At 41.7% G+C, this 15,217-nt stretch overlaps 1 protein-coding gene across 2 annotated transcripts in view; it reads right to left on the bottom strand.

Annotated features, from left to right (window-relative positions):
- HECW1 (HECT, C2 and WW domain containing E3 ubiquitin protein ligase 1) overlaps positions 1 to 15,217 on the bottom strand; it is a 367,526-nt gene that overhangs the window by 317,425 nt on the left and 34,884 nt on the right. For both annotated transcript variants that reach the window (XM_019509098.1, XM_019509100.1), the window contains exon 2: positions 6,766 to 7,090. In XM_019509098.1, coding sequence (XP_019364643.1) covers positions 6,766 to 7,090 — 325 coding nt within the window. The remainder of the gene's footprint in view (positions 1 to 6,765; positions 7,091 to 15,217) is intronic.

Raw genomic sequence — 15,217 nt, 5'->3', positions numbered from 1 at the left:
TCAAGGCTTGGATCCCTCCCTATACAACAGTGAAAAAGGAAATGGGAAGAGGGTGAGGAAACATAAGAGAGGAGAGGGAAGGAGAAAGGAAAGGTTAAGAGGAAAGGAGATGAGAAGAGAAAGACAGGAGGAAACCTGAAGAGGAGAGGTAAATACAAGTGGGATAAATTGGAGAGAAGAGAGGCAGCAAAATTACAGCAATTCTTGCTCATCACTGGCAAGATGAGGGCTACCTGTCTGCGGTGCTTCCTTGTCTTTGCCATATGGATATTGCATTAGAAATGCATTAGCTGTTGCATTGGAAATGAATAGTCTCTTTGGGTGATGAATGGGCCAAGTGTTTCACAGTACCTGGAATATTATTTCACTGGAAAACACATTCTTAAATTCGGCCCAAGGTAACTGTTTTTCTACCATGTATACAAGAGAAAAAATGCTAGTAGCCAATGTGCCAAAGTCCACATTGGCGGCTCCCCTATCTTTTTGCGGGTAGAATTTTGGTGATTGCTAGTAATAATATTAACTATACTCATGTGACAGTTGTAAGGCCCTATGGGCACAGAAAAATGGAGATGTGCATAAGCTAGAAGCCCATGGAATATTCAAAGACTTTCCCGCAGGCACTAAAATCACTGGAAGGCTAATAAATCCAAATCTCTAGACAAGTAAACTAGTTTGGAAAAGCCTCAGCCTTGAGGAAACTACGTGCTGTGGTCCAAGCTGGCTGAAGAAAGCTACCGAACAAAGTGATAAAAATACCAAGTGATCCAGACTGATCTAGGAGAGAAGGTCATTCAGTTGATCCAAAGACTGAAATGGGAACTTATTGCAGACTGGAATAAACAACTGATAAACTTGGGCAACGCAGCTGCCAGCACACCACGCAGCTGCTGGGAAATACCTGGTAAGTTTGGCAGTGACACAGACTCTTTATTGCTTTATGATATGTTTGATCTGAAATGCTTTTGTCCAAGAGAAATTGCACTATGGTCTGTAAAACTGTCTGGACACTATTGCCAATGTTCCTGAGAGAGAAAAGAATTGCAGGTGCTCAACCAACTGTGATGCTGCTCCAGCAATCACAGTGGGACTGCAGGAGAAAAATGCAGCCTGAACCTCTGTCTAAACACAAAAACAGAACATCTGGAGGCCAGAGAACAGACTGGGGTGCCTTTCTCAAGGCCACAAAGGGGGGGGGGGAGGGGGCAAAGGGAAAGTCAACCCAAGAACTTTGGTTAGCCAAATTTCAAACAGCAGCTGTAATCCTCCTCAAAGCAGGTACTTCTTTCATTAGTCTAACTTTACAGATAATGTAACCATTGCAGAGGGGTTAAATGGCCAACCTACAGGCATACATGAAGCCAAAGTCAAGGGTGAGAAAACTTATCCAGAGGTCTGTGTTTGACCTGGGTGGCCATCACCCACCTGAAGCTCGCCACAACCACCAGCCTGTGCTACATCAGCCACCTGTTCGAGGTAGGCAAGGCAACCACCGGGGAGGCCATCCTGGAGGTCTGCAGCACCCTCCCACTGTGGGTCTGCTGGCCCACAGTGCTCCGGATCACCGACCCCCTGGATGTGGTGGCAGGCTTCCAAGCCCTTGGCTACCCACAGTGCATCAGGACCTTTGATGAGACACATATCTCCATTACCTGTCCCACCCTGGGAATATCACCCCTACAGTCGACAGGGGCTTCCCGTCCATTGTGCTGCAGGCCGTGGTGGATCACTGGGGCGCCTTCACTAACATCTGCGCTGACTGGGCTGGCAGTGCTTATAATGCCTGGATTTTCTGGAATTCTGGCAAGCCCTCATGGAGAGCAGCCGCTTCATGCCATGTATCCCGGACCTGCAGCTGGGCAACATGACTGTCCCATCTCTTTTCACCGGGGACCCTGCCTACCCACTGCTACAATGGCTCATGTGCAGCACCTGGCTGATCTTACCAGCAAAATATGCTGATGGCAAGTCATAGTAGTCAATGCTTGGTTCAAATGTCTGGACAATGCAGTCTAGGTTGATTAGCTGGTTCAACTATGCAAAATAGCTCTGCTGGCCATGATTTTGCTGATTGCAGATGAGCTCATGGTGCCCAGGGGCAGGCAGCAGCTGACACAGGCCCCAGGGGTCAGGCCAGGGATCTGGAGGCCAGCTTGGGACAGTCAATGAGCTGTTCCTGCCACGTGGCTGGAGAAACTGCCAACCATGCAGCTCTGCCCAAAGCAGAAGGCTTGTCCCCTGCTGGTGTGGCTGACTGGGTGCACGCTGCACCCAATGTCAGCGTCTACACAGGTGCTACTGTGCATTAGTTAATGAACCATTTATCTAGTACCTGTATGTGTTGGTACTAGGAAATGGCACATTAGACTAACTTAATCCACAGTCTAAGTGCCACACACGTGTAGACGGGGATGCTCTACTGCACAGTAGTCTAATGCACAGTAAACCGTTTCGTGTAGATGCATCCTGGATGTGTGAAACAACTACTGTACAAACAGAGCCTGATCCAAAGGCCATGGAGCTAAATAAGTGCAGGCCTTTCAATGTACTTCAGTGGGTTTAGTAAATAATCTGTAAAAACATGTGCCACCTGACTGGCATGAATTGCCCTTCTGAAGGGAAAAAAAAATCAAAGGTGAGAATGGAAGAGGGGAAATGCATTTCTAAAGCTAAATTTCAGATGCTAATTAGGTCAAGATTTTCTTTTTATATTGACTTGAAAAGAATTGACTGGAAAAACAAATATGGACAGGAAATTGGACCCTAAAGGATGTGGGCATAAAGAACTCTTATTAAATAGCCTTATAAAATGTTTGCCTTTCTCATAAGGAACTGCTGAAAGGAGAAAGCCTATTGTGCATCAGTAAGTACACCATAACAGCAGCCCTGAATGAATTCATTGCCTAATACCAATGTTTATAGGCAGCAGACCAAAAGATTCTTTCAGTCTCATTTCCCCACTTCTCGTTAGCCACTCTACATCAGATACCGAGATGACATCAGTGAAATCTAGTAGCAACTGAAAGCTACTGCAGTAATTATAAGATAGCTCTTTATCTATAGGCAGCTGCCAGAAGTGGATATTAATATATCTAAGAGGCTTTGTGTTATAGCATATAGTAATGGGAAACAAAGTGAAGAAGGATGAGGGAATTTTCAGAAAAGTTACTTTCAGTATTCCATCTATTGCAGCATGTTCACTAAATACATTTTTGTGTTTAAAATACATATATTTAATCTCAGTTATTCAAATGAGGTTTGTACTGGTTTTGCTTATAATAGAAATATTTTGCTGCCCACTTTTCCAAGAAATCTCTTAAGTAACAGAGACTTTTAAATGCCATGAGAGGTATAATCAGGGTAGTATCTTCTCCTTTTGAGTGTTTACATGTGCTTTTGACTACAGATGTGTTTTTGAAGGACAGTTTATACTGGCAAAGTTAGAGTTCTCCTGAGACAGAGAAAATACATACATCAAGCTAACTGGTAAGACTTTTAGATATCTCACACTGTTTTCAGTGGATATGCACAGAAAATCACAGGGGAAATTATAGCACTTCAAGGTCAAGCCTAACAGCACACAACTCTTATTGCTGTTTGATGTTTTGGAAGAGCTTGTAAGTAGACTCTTCCTGCTCCTGTTGCCTAGCCACTACCAATCTCAAAGTATACTGGAGAACCATAGTCTATATTTTAATATAATTCTCAGTCATGTTTTCCCTCAAACAGATGAGCTTTCCTATGGGCCATTTACCGCACACTTTTATGAAATCAGTTCAATGCTGGGGATTGCTGAACTAGAAACCATGTTTTTCAGTGGGTTTTACACTACATACATGATTATAGTTTTCTTACATTATTGTATATCACCTCTCCCAATTGCCTATTCTATATTCTAAGGACAAAAATGACCTCCTTCTTGAATAAGTTTACTTTGATATTATTTCCAAACTGATCTAATATCAGCTTCACCCAACAATGGTTCCCTGACTCAGTGCACTGTATAAAAAGAACAGGTATTAAAAGTCCGTGGGGGCAGGAGAAAGCAAAGGCCTCTTCCCTTGACCTTGATGAAAGGAAGGAGAGTGCTTCAGAAAACAGGGCTCCCCCAGAATGTCCCAACATCTTACCAGAAGTGGGTGAGTTGTCCCTCTTCTGTTTTAATCTGCTTTAAGCAGTGAACCTAAGAGTGCCTCCTCCTCAAATGCTCCAAAGTTTCAATCTCTAAATACTTGTCCACTGTGATGCAGTCATTTTTGTTCTTGACCTTCCTGAAGCTTCCTATTTAAGATATGTTTTTCCAAGGCTAGGAATCTTTTTTTTTTTTTTGAGTTTGCAGCTTATCACATATCTTGATAATATCCATGGAAATGCTGGTTACAGGGAAAATACAGATTATTTTTTGTGCATTCCAAACCCAGGACCCAATCAATACCATCTAGAGATATCCACAATTTAATTACATGGAAATGACTAAGCCATTTGCAGCAGGAAACAACTTTTTGTCCTGTGTTTATCCAGCATCTACCATAAGAGATTGATAACTGGGGGTCAAAGTGCTACTACAGGACAAGATACAACATAATAATATATATACTGATGGACCCAATTTTATAGAGCAAAACAACAGAATATCACACTTCCGTACACGATTCCTAAAAGGCATAAAATTCATCTCAATGTTCTCATGACTCACCATAACATTAATCTATTTCCATGTTTAAAACTTTCAGCTTTAATTCTACAAATTCAAATGAAAGGAACCTCATGATATAATAAAATCATAGCAACACAGGAAAACACTTTGACTGAGTATTTCTGGTATGGTCATCAGCAAGGAAATGGTTAACCAAGTAGTCATTTAAGTGGTGATAATAGGTTTCAAACTAATTCTCTGTTGAGTCATCTGGGGAAGCCCACACTTTCCCTGGCTCTTTTGTTCCAGTCTGGCTGGCTGCTAACTCAAAACACAGCCATGTATTAGTTTACATTGTCAAGGACATATTCAGAAGGGCCAAGGACATTTTTGTTTTTGAACAGAAGTGTAGATTTGAGAAATCTTTATACAAATCCAACAAAGAACCTGATTGATTAGAAATGATGGATCTACCGCCTTGGCTTTATTTATACACATTTCAAAACTGTTTCACTGCTGTATTTTTGTTAGGTTCCACTGAAAGAAACTCGTAATTATAAGCATGCAACATACAGCCTCTATAATTGGCAGGTTGCAGTACCAAAAAACAAGTAATGACCATTTCAGGCTCCATATTCAATGTATAAAAGAACACATTTCTTCTCTTGATTTACAACATAAACCTTATCTGTCGTTCTCTTTTAGGGTTTTATACTGTTATCGCTCCCTATGGTAACTTAGCCTTCCATATAAAAATAATAGCAACATGCAGTCCTTACATAGATGGCATGGAGTTTCTTGCACTTTTCTTCTTCAAAGATCAAAACACTACTAGGAAGGAGCTTTGGGGTTTGTTTGTTTTTTAGCCATTACTACTTTTCCAGCTATTTTTTCCAGGAATGGAAGAGTGGAGACTGGATGCTAGCTGTAGAGGTGTTCAGAGTTGACTTTTCTTGCAGACTGAAAGAACTATTGTGGGATATGCAGCACAGGTTGTACACCTAGTATTTTTCAGGGCCTCCTGAGCTTAGAAATACATGACAGAGCCAAGCTCAGTCAAGCAAGACAGTATGAATGATTCAATCTGAAGAGGAGTAGAATTTCCTGTTGCAGTTTGCTCCACACGTACGCAGTTGATCTTACCAGCAAAACATGGTGACAGCAATTCGTAGCAGTCGATGCTTGGTTCAAATGTCTGGACAATGGAGTCTAGGCTGATTAGCTGGTTCAACTATGTGAAATAGCTCTGCTGGCCGTGATTCTGCTGATTGCAGATGAGCTCATTTTGCCTCCTTTTACTGCAATAGCAAAGTCCTATCAGAATAGTCTGTGCTGCTGGCAGATGGATTCAGTATGTTTCTTAATGCTCGATTCTGAAAAGTGCTGAGTATCCAGGATTGATCCAGGGAAGTACTAAAGAGCATACTTAACTTTAAACACAGTAAATAAGCCCACTGAAGTGAACAAGGCTGCCCACATACTTTATAAAGCAGTGCATGCTTAAGTTCTTTGATGGAACAGAAGAGAGTGAACAGCACCATGCAGAATGCCCTCAAGGCATCTCTGGCCCTCTGCCTTTTTAAAAAAAAAACCTTGACATTTCAGACATGTTTTTTTTAAATGAAACACTTATAAATAGTCATATTATACTGCAAAAAATAGGTAAATATCCAACGTAACTCTCTTATTGCTCCTACTTAAGTGTTCTTTGGCTATATAGAAAAATGATGTTCTGCTCATTGTTTTGTAAAGGCTGTTGGTCCTGATTTGTCAAAACTTTATCCATCCGAGTAATCCTCTCTCACATGTGATTTCTTACTGTGGCAAAGGTCTACACATGGATTTGCAAGCGTGGACTCAGACAATTTTAGGCCTCTTCCACGGACATTTGCTCCAAAATTCAAATGACTAAAACCAAATCAGTTTGGAATTTCAGGGAAAGCATCCACAAGGCAGACAAGATTCTGAAACTCCTACTCAAGGCTAACTTGGGCAAAAAAAGCTCAGGGTAATTTAGGACAGAAAGGTATTGTGTATGCAAGCTAGGCTGGATCCAGCTTTATCAGCCCCTTACTTCAAACATTTGCTAAATAGGTCTGAACTAAAAATTCGAGGTCAGGTCAACTTACCAATGAGATACATGCCAATCCAGTCCCCTGCGTCAACTTCTTCCTTTATATCCCAATAGATCACTAGGTCTTGTGAGTGTCCTATGGAATAATATGAGCTGCTGACCATGAGAGTGGAACGGCTATCTGAAGTGACTAGGTCTGTATCACTGGTGGACCGTGGAATGGTTACCGTCTCGTGGGAGCTGTTTCTGATGTCCATGTTATGAAACTGGTCAGGGTTGTAGCTGTATCTGAGAGGTTCTTTGCACCGGCGCCGGTTTTGTGAGTTCCTAGATGGAGATGCCATGGCAGCCAGGCCCAGGAACCTGTTTTGGTACAGATTCTGTGAAAGGAAAGAAACACAAGATTATTACTGAGTACATATTTTGTGGAATTGAATAGCTCTGTTTAGAAAGAAAAAGTAAAAGGAATCAAGATAATGAATGAATGTGGCTTCTTCATATATGACTGCTAAACAATTGACAAAGAATAATGTATAAGAAAATATATACTGCAAATTAAACATGACTTTCAGGGTAAAAATGAGATCTACTTGAAATTTCCTTTGCTGTCAGTCTCTGCTGAAACAGTTGTTATTTTTTCTTAGACAGAAATTGATATTCTGATTTTCTCTCCCTATATATGTGTACACACACTCCACAACTCTGGAATGGGACAAAGACTACTAGAGGGCTGCTCTCCCTCTCTTGGTCTCTCCCTACCCTTGGACCAAATTTATCTCTGAGGCAAGTCTACCACAGCTTACCCAGGGATAAATTGGGCACATGTTCCCCATAAAGAACAACCTGCGCCACTTTAAGACAGTGGCTGATGCTGATAAAGGTCTTCTCTTCCCATCTTGAGATTTGAAGTCCTCCTCCCACAAAAAGGATATACTCGTTATTCCATAATAGTTTTGTCTTCACTGAAGTGTTAATATGCAAATGATCTACATTCTGGTTACTTCTCTCTGGTTAGCATAGGTCAAGAGAGAACAGATATATTATAAAACTCTATAAAATTGTGCTGCATCCACAATGTTACTGTACCTCCTTGTGTGGCACCAAGGATATGTCAACATAGTATAAGACAGTACTGTGCTCAGGCACACTCTGTGCATGTTAGCCCCTGAACCAGAAGCAGTATGGCCAGATTATTGGTGTTGCACACCAGTTAATTCACGGTATGACTATTCTGTTTCTGGTTTAGAAGTTAACATGGGGTATCTCACTATAGCACAATCTTTAAAGCTTCTGAAGGCACATTCCATGGTCTTAGTGCTACAGTAAAATAAGCTCCTTTATCATAGTGGGAGAAGTGGAACAGCTAACTGTCCAAAATGAAGACAACAGCTAATATCTCACCTTGGATTTAACTTCACATTAGTTAATGCCAATGGTTCCCTTTTAGACAGTTTGCTGTTCCACTTCTCCCACTATGATCCCTCCAGAAACACCCTGACAATTGCATCCCCTGTGTTCCTTCTGCTATCTACCCGCCCCTAACCATGCTGTCCGATTCATGTGATACAAACCATAAAGCTCTCACTAGTATCATTCTGCCCCGGGAACAGCTTTTCACATAATCAGGAGATAATAATTCCTTTTGAACTAAAATAATTTAAGTCTGAGAGGCAGGGGAGGGTGGAAAACTTCTTTTTTTGTGAATGAGAGAGTAACATTATGACCAACTCCTATTCATAGCATTGTAACATAGCTACAACAAGGAATAAAAACACAGTACTGATCTTCAGTAATTGGAAGAGCAAGAGATCAATGATTAATATTATTATTTGTATTGTTGTAGTACCTTGGAGCCCCAGACACGTGTCAGGACCCTGCTGTATAAGGCACTGTAGAAACACAAAACATAAAAGCTTACCACTTTACGTAGCACCCAAAATCTACTAACCACTTGATGGACTGTTCTATCAAAAGTTGACAATCTAGTGGCCTGAGTCTGGAAACACTTAACTACAAGGCACAGTATTTGTTAACACATGTGGCCTTGCTGAGAACTGCTCACACCAGTGATTCTCAGCCAGGGTGCTGTGGACCCTGGGGTGCCTTGGGAACCTTTCAGGGGTGCTGCAAGGCATCACACTATGTTAGCACTGTTAGTCATGCAAACATGATTTACAAGATAAACCCAGAGATTTCAAATAGGAATCTAGAGTGTTAAAACATTCTGACCTGTTGCAATCTTTTACAGTTCTTTGCAACAGAAGAACTGATTGCTCTATTATTTTTCTGTAGTCAAAAAACAAGTGAAAACTAAGAGCTGCCATTTTCTGAGGGTGCCTTGAGTCTAAGAAGGGGTGCCTTGTATCTGAAAAGGCTGAGAAAAACCGACTCACACAGTAGCGAATACTATACCTAAGAGTAATTTTTGCAGGGTTTTTCCCCACACAGAAGAATAACATATGCAAAGCCCTGGACTAACAAAGCAGAAATGGCTGGAGAAAGCAAGTGAGTGGGAGAAGAGAAATACAGGAATAAAGAAAAAAAAACATATGCTGTTGTGTAGCATGTTGTGCTACCTAAGCATGTTAAATCTTTGCTTTTTTCCCCATCAAGAGTTACAGTTATGTATTTACTAATAACAGCTCACTTCAAAGTACAAAAATAGCACTATGACTATAATAATAATAATGCCATTTGTTGGCAAAGCTAAAAAGGACTTTATGAGTAAAATTAGACCAATGTGTAACAAGCAAATGCACTATTTCTAGAAAAATGAATGAGTTTCTCATATCTATGAAACATTATGTTAAACTATTAAGCAATTATTATGAAAGTGATGATGATATTGACTGGTCCACAGTCAATCCCGTAATCCTGATAAAGGCTTCTATCGCTCATGTAGGATTGACAGACAATCTCTCACCTTTTTCTTTATGTATTTTGCAATGATGAGATACCAACATTAAGACATTCAAACTCACTCCTGCAATTTAGTATACACCACCAGAATGAGGTGGCTAACTCACAATACACTGATCAACAGCTATACTGCTTCAAAGGCTAACATTTGGCTTTAAACAGCAAATTCCTCTAAGGATTCTGCAGATACTTTTCATTTCTGAATTTTCAAAGTATGCATTCTTATTCATTAACTGTGTTCTTCAAATTGTAATAACACCCAACTAATGTATACAATTTTTTTCTTTCATGAGGTCTTATCCACTTTCTAGTGACATCAGATAATTCATGCATGCCTACTGACAGTGCTGGGTTGAAATCTGGCCCATAACAAAGTTACCAGAATTAGGAACAAGAAAATATTCTCCCTGTCACCTATGCAGGAATCCAGTCTTACCAGAAATATCATGCATAAGAATGTAATGATTATGTGATAGGCAGGCAAGGTTCTTTGAGTAGATGTGAAATCTTTTATTAGACCAAATGAGATTTCACATCTACTCAAAGAACCTTGCCTGCCTACGTCCTTAGACCAACACAGATACAACCAAAAACCCAGCAGCACAATTAGGTGATGTGACATAAATAAATGAGCATGAACAATGATGTGTACGAACTGTCTTTGCTGAACATTGACAAAGATGGTTTAGATGATCAAATCTGGCAGTGCCACTGACTCAACATGGAGATATACCGTTTCCATTAAATTTATTTCAAATATTTAATAGAACTTCCCCATTTTTATTTGACATACATACTTCACCTATACACGTGAAAAGAAATAAGAACATTTCTGCAGAACATCAGGGAAGTCGCTGTGTGGTAAGAGCTAAATTCTCCTTCAGGTTGCAAAACAGATTCTGACTTTGGGAAGAGCTGCAAGTAGGAGACAATGGGTCTGCAGCCCCTTCTCAGAAGCAGTGCTTGGAAGTGCTGCATACACCTGAGAGTCACAATTCCTCCTGTTTGCTCCAGAAAAGAGGAGCGATGAGAGGGGCATTGTGGTGAAATGGTTCACAGCTGTGTCAAGAGTAAATTACAGCGCTCTCTAGCACCTTGGGTCAGTCATGGCTCTTTGTCCGTTCGTCACCCTCTTACATACTGTAGTGACGGAACAGCCTCTTTTTATGGTACTGCTGTGCACCCAAACCCAAGCCTCATCTGCTCATGAGGTCAAGGGTAGATTTTTCTCCCTCTCTTGCCTTGCGCAGGCATACAGACCATCTTATAATCTAGCCCTAAATGCAATAAGGCAAAATCATAAGATAGGACAATGAATGGTCACATGTCTGGCAGACAGTAGATTCAGGCAAGACATCAGGAGGCACTACTTCACTGTCAGGGCGGCTAGGATCTGAAACCAACTTCCAAGAGAAGTGGCGCTGGCTCCTACCCTGGGGGTCTTTAAAAGGAGCCTGGATGAACACCTCGCTGGGGTCGTTTGACCCCAGTACTCTTTCCTGCCATGGCAGGGGGTTGGGCTTGATGACCTGCTCAGGTCCCTTCCAACCTTACCAACTATGAAACTATGAATTATGATGCCCTGTGGAAAGCACAGAGAATTGAGGCTGGGAATCTCAGGAGGAAGAAATCATCCCCTGCTCTCCATGTACTAGGGAATCTGCTCTACTATTGCTACCACTGGAGCTTCAGGGTAGCAGTAGCATCCTGCAAACCCTAAACTCCCTACTTATTTTAGGGCTTTCACTGATGTGTCCAATATAGCTTAGGAACAGACATTGCATTTGAACCTGGATATGTTGTGCCTGTGTTTGTCCCAAAACAAAGATATCCTTGGACTGGCATGGACATGCATTACCCTTCTAATCAGGGTTGAGTGAGTGGCCGAATACAGTGGTGCTTTGCTGCCATTAACTCAATGATGCAATCCTAGAATAACTGTACAGACCTAATTTGCAAAATCCCAGAATAAACTGTTACTGCCTCTTATTTGGGAAATGTGCTTATGTTTTATCCTGGGATAACAAGCATGGATGTATATACAACTGCACTTTGTCCCAAGACAAGAGGGTTTACTCTGGGATAAATGCAACATCTGTTTTAGGCCACAGTGTAGGACCCACTAGCTTTCCATTAGTGCCTTCCCTGCCCTTCTTGCAACACCAGTTTCTTCTGGTTGTAGTCATGAAACGTATCCCTGGTTCATTGCATGTAAAAGGGAAACAGAAGAGTGGAGTTACCCTTAACAGCCAGGAACCCGCTGCCTGGAAAGACTTTTCCAGTCCTCCATGGGCCACCAAAATCTAATCCCAAAAGAGCCATCCCCATGCCACTTTTGGGACATAACAGTTTTCTTTGCTTTACATTTCTGATGAAAACAACCCATACATGAAAGCTGATGTTAGGATGACCTTTTTTTCATAGAAACAGCCATCAGCTCTAGTAAAGGAAAATGTAAGCAAGCAAGTAAAAGCAGGAATGCCCAATTACAAAGGACACCTATCTGGTCAGTATTTCACAAAATGCTTCCTAATTTCTTTCTTCCTTTTTTCCTCTTGTTTCTTTCCTCTCTTTTACAGTTACTCTTCCTTCCCTGTTCTATTGCCATGCACCAGACTTTGGCACCTAACAGGCTACTTTGCATTCTACATTGTCACCTTTATTCTTTATTGCCTGGCAATGCAGCACCATCTGCTTCTTCAGTAGATGTAGTCACCTTCACAAAACTACCACCAGACTGCCAACTGAACTCCATCACAGGACTGCAGCGCCTGCCTGTGAGTTTTTGTGCTGGATATGAAATTATTACCATAATGTAATTAATGCCAAAATTGTATGCAACTTCCCAACATTATAAAGGATGGACCTGCCTTGCTTTTTACTCAGTTACCTTTTCACTAGACAAGCAGGGCAAAGACAATGGAAATGTAGTTGGCTTCAGACCACTCATTCTCCACTGCTGTCCTAAAATGGAGCATGTTCATAGACAGACGGGAATATGGTCAGGTACAAAAGGAGGTGGTCACAGCATAATGTTTTTTGGCCATCCTTTGCAGCTAAGTAGTCCAGAGGGCTTCATGTAACTGGTATTACATAAGAGCAGTCTTCTTCTTTTGTATGGGTGGTGTAGATACAGAACAGGAACTAAAATTGTACATTTAGATGGCTGAGCCGGACAACATCAGGAACAGCAGAGTGTATTGCTGTGATACCTCCTTCATATTTGTGGATCGGGCATTGGGTCATTATATGTTTCATGATCTGTTCTGGATGACCATAGTCATACACTGGAGAGTTTTTTATTTTCCATTTGCACCTCAAGCATCCACATCTCCCATGGTTTGTACAGACACAGTTTAGAGTTGCCCATGAGCGTTACAAGAGATCAAAGCCAAGGACCTTCTGCATTGGATCTATTACAAGATGTTTATTTGGGACTTCCTGTGAACTCCATTCAGTTTTCCAAGCTTCATCAGGGTTGAAGTCACATTTTTGAAGGTTAAGTGCATGGATCTATAAGTCCTATGGGCACTTTTTATCATCTTGTACCATCTATACTTTTTCCAGAGCCTGATGAAGGGACTTTGATCCTGAAAGCTTGCAGAACAGGACAATTTCTTGTGATTTCCCAGTTGGTCTAATAAAAGGTATAATTTTGGAACCAAGAGTTCTAGTTTTATGTATAGATCTAGAAGGGCTTGCATGACTTCAGACAATGGTGAGGGGCATTGTTGAAGTCCTGGTGAATGGAGAGACATTTGTTTTCATTGAACTTCCCGTAGAGTTGCTGCCTCATGATGAATGGGTGAAGGAGCAATGTGCGACATCACAGGCAGCCCAGGTGTTGAGGCTGACTTGAAAGTTCCAGTGATGCATCACATTGCAGAGTGCAGTTGGATGTCAACAAGTTGAGTGTGACTGCTTCTGGTCTATACTAGTGCACAGTTCTTGGCTATGGAGTATGCAAGGGCCAACACTGAAGTCCATAATACTGATGCTCCCCAATTTGTGCTTGCCAATGGATCAAATTGACCCTTATCTCCATCCATTTTCAGCTACCATTTTCAGATTGTCATGGAAAGTTAACATGCAGTCCAGCCCCACTCCAAGATAAGATGAAGCGGGGTTGTGCCACGCAGCATTGCTACAGAAAGTTACCTTCAGGGTATGCTTAGTATTTCTGTTATCAAGATGGAATGCAGTGACAGTTGTTTTGTGGGGATTTTGCTGGAGTCTCCATTTCTGAAAATATTCCTCCATGGTATTTAAGTCCTCATTCAAGGTGGCTCGAGGTCATTGAAGGTGGCTGCTTGTGTTGCCAAACGAAGGTCATCTGCACATACAAATTTGTGTAACTTTGTTGGTGGCCATAAAGGATCACTTTAAATGCTTCTTCCTTTGAAATGTCTTCCTCCCCACATGCACATATCCTTAAGTGTCTTTTCCTTAAAAGACACAGGGCCCAGCTTCCCCTCACCTTACACCTTATGTAGTTACTCATATCTAAACCAAGTAGATGCAAAATTTGAGTTATGTTAGCACCCAGGAGCCACTACCCATAAAGCAGGACTCCATTATACTAGAAGCTATATAAAACTGGAAGAAACAGACTGTTCATACTCCAAGGAGCTGCTAATCTGAGTTGAAGACATGACAAGAGCTGAACACTGACACTTGGGTATCCAGTTCAGTGACCTACCCAAGGATTTTTTTTTTTTGCAGAACAGTTTTAAGGAGGGACATGAGAGAAAATAATGTGGTTGCTTTTCAGGTGCTTACCGTGAGCACCTCCCAGGCATGAGGGGCAGCAAAGGATACATTTTTGGCAAAGTTTGTTCAATGTCTGGCATCATAGTTTTATTGGAATGATAGGCATTAATCTCTTGATACTGAACAAGAGAAGACAGGAAGGGTGGGAACAGGCTGTGAAGCAACTTACATTTGATTCAATGGAGAAAACGGAGCCAAAGGAAGGATGCAGAGAGAGAGGTGACCTGGTCAAATTGATGGGCTGAGACAGTGGCTGCAGCAGTATCTTCAAAGAGGGAGGTAAGACTACACTTGTCATGGCCAGAGCAAAAGGATGTTGTAATAATTAAGATGCAAAACAATGGGGGCTTGGAAGACAGATAAAGACGTGGTTCTGGATGTAAAGGAAAGACCATTTCCTAGAGATGTTCTGCAGGTAGAATCTGCAAACTTAGAGTGCAGACAGAAGTGACATTTTTAGCACCATCTGTCCCCTGGAAGTGGTCTACAGTAGGGCTGCGTGAAATTTTGCCAGCTCTTTCATTCTGACACCGTTTCGACCAATTTCGACATCAAAACAGAAAAATCAGAATGAAACAAAGGTCATCGAAATAGCCTCGAAACAAAACAAGGCTGGTTGAAACGTTTCAAAAGTCAAAAGTTTTCGACCATAGGCTGGGGATGGGAAGTCAGTCCAGCTGGGCTGACTTCCCATCCCCAGTGCTAGATTGCACCGGGGGCGGAGGCAGCCCAGCTGGGCTGCTTCCCAGGGCCCCGTGCTACACCACACCAGGGTGGGAAGGCAGCCCAGCTGTGCGATCTAGCATGGGGCCCCAGGA

The sequence above is a fragment of the Gavialis gangeticus genome, unplaced genomic scaffold (genome assembly GCF_001723915.1).
Source record: "Gavialis gangeticus isolate Ggan-Ray unplaced genomic scaffold, GavGan_comp1, whole genome shotgun sequence".
Taxonomy (NCBI): domain Eukaryota; kingdom Metazoa; phylum Chordata; order Crocodylia; family Gavialidae; genus Gavialis; species Gavialis gangeticus.
Note: the sequence above shows the minus strand (reverse complement) of the source record. Positions and strands in the feature narration are given on the sequence as shown.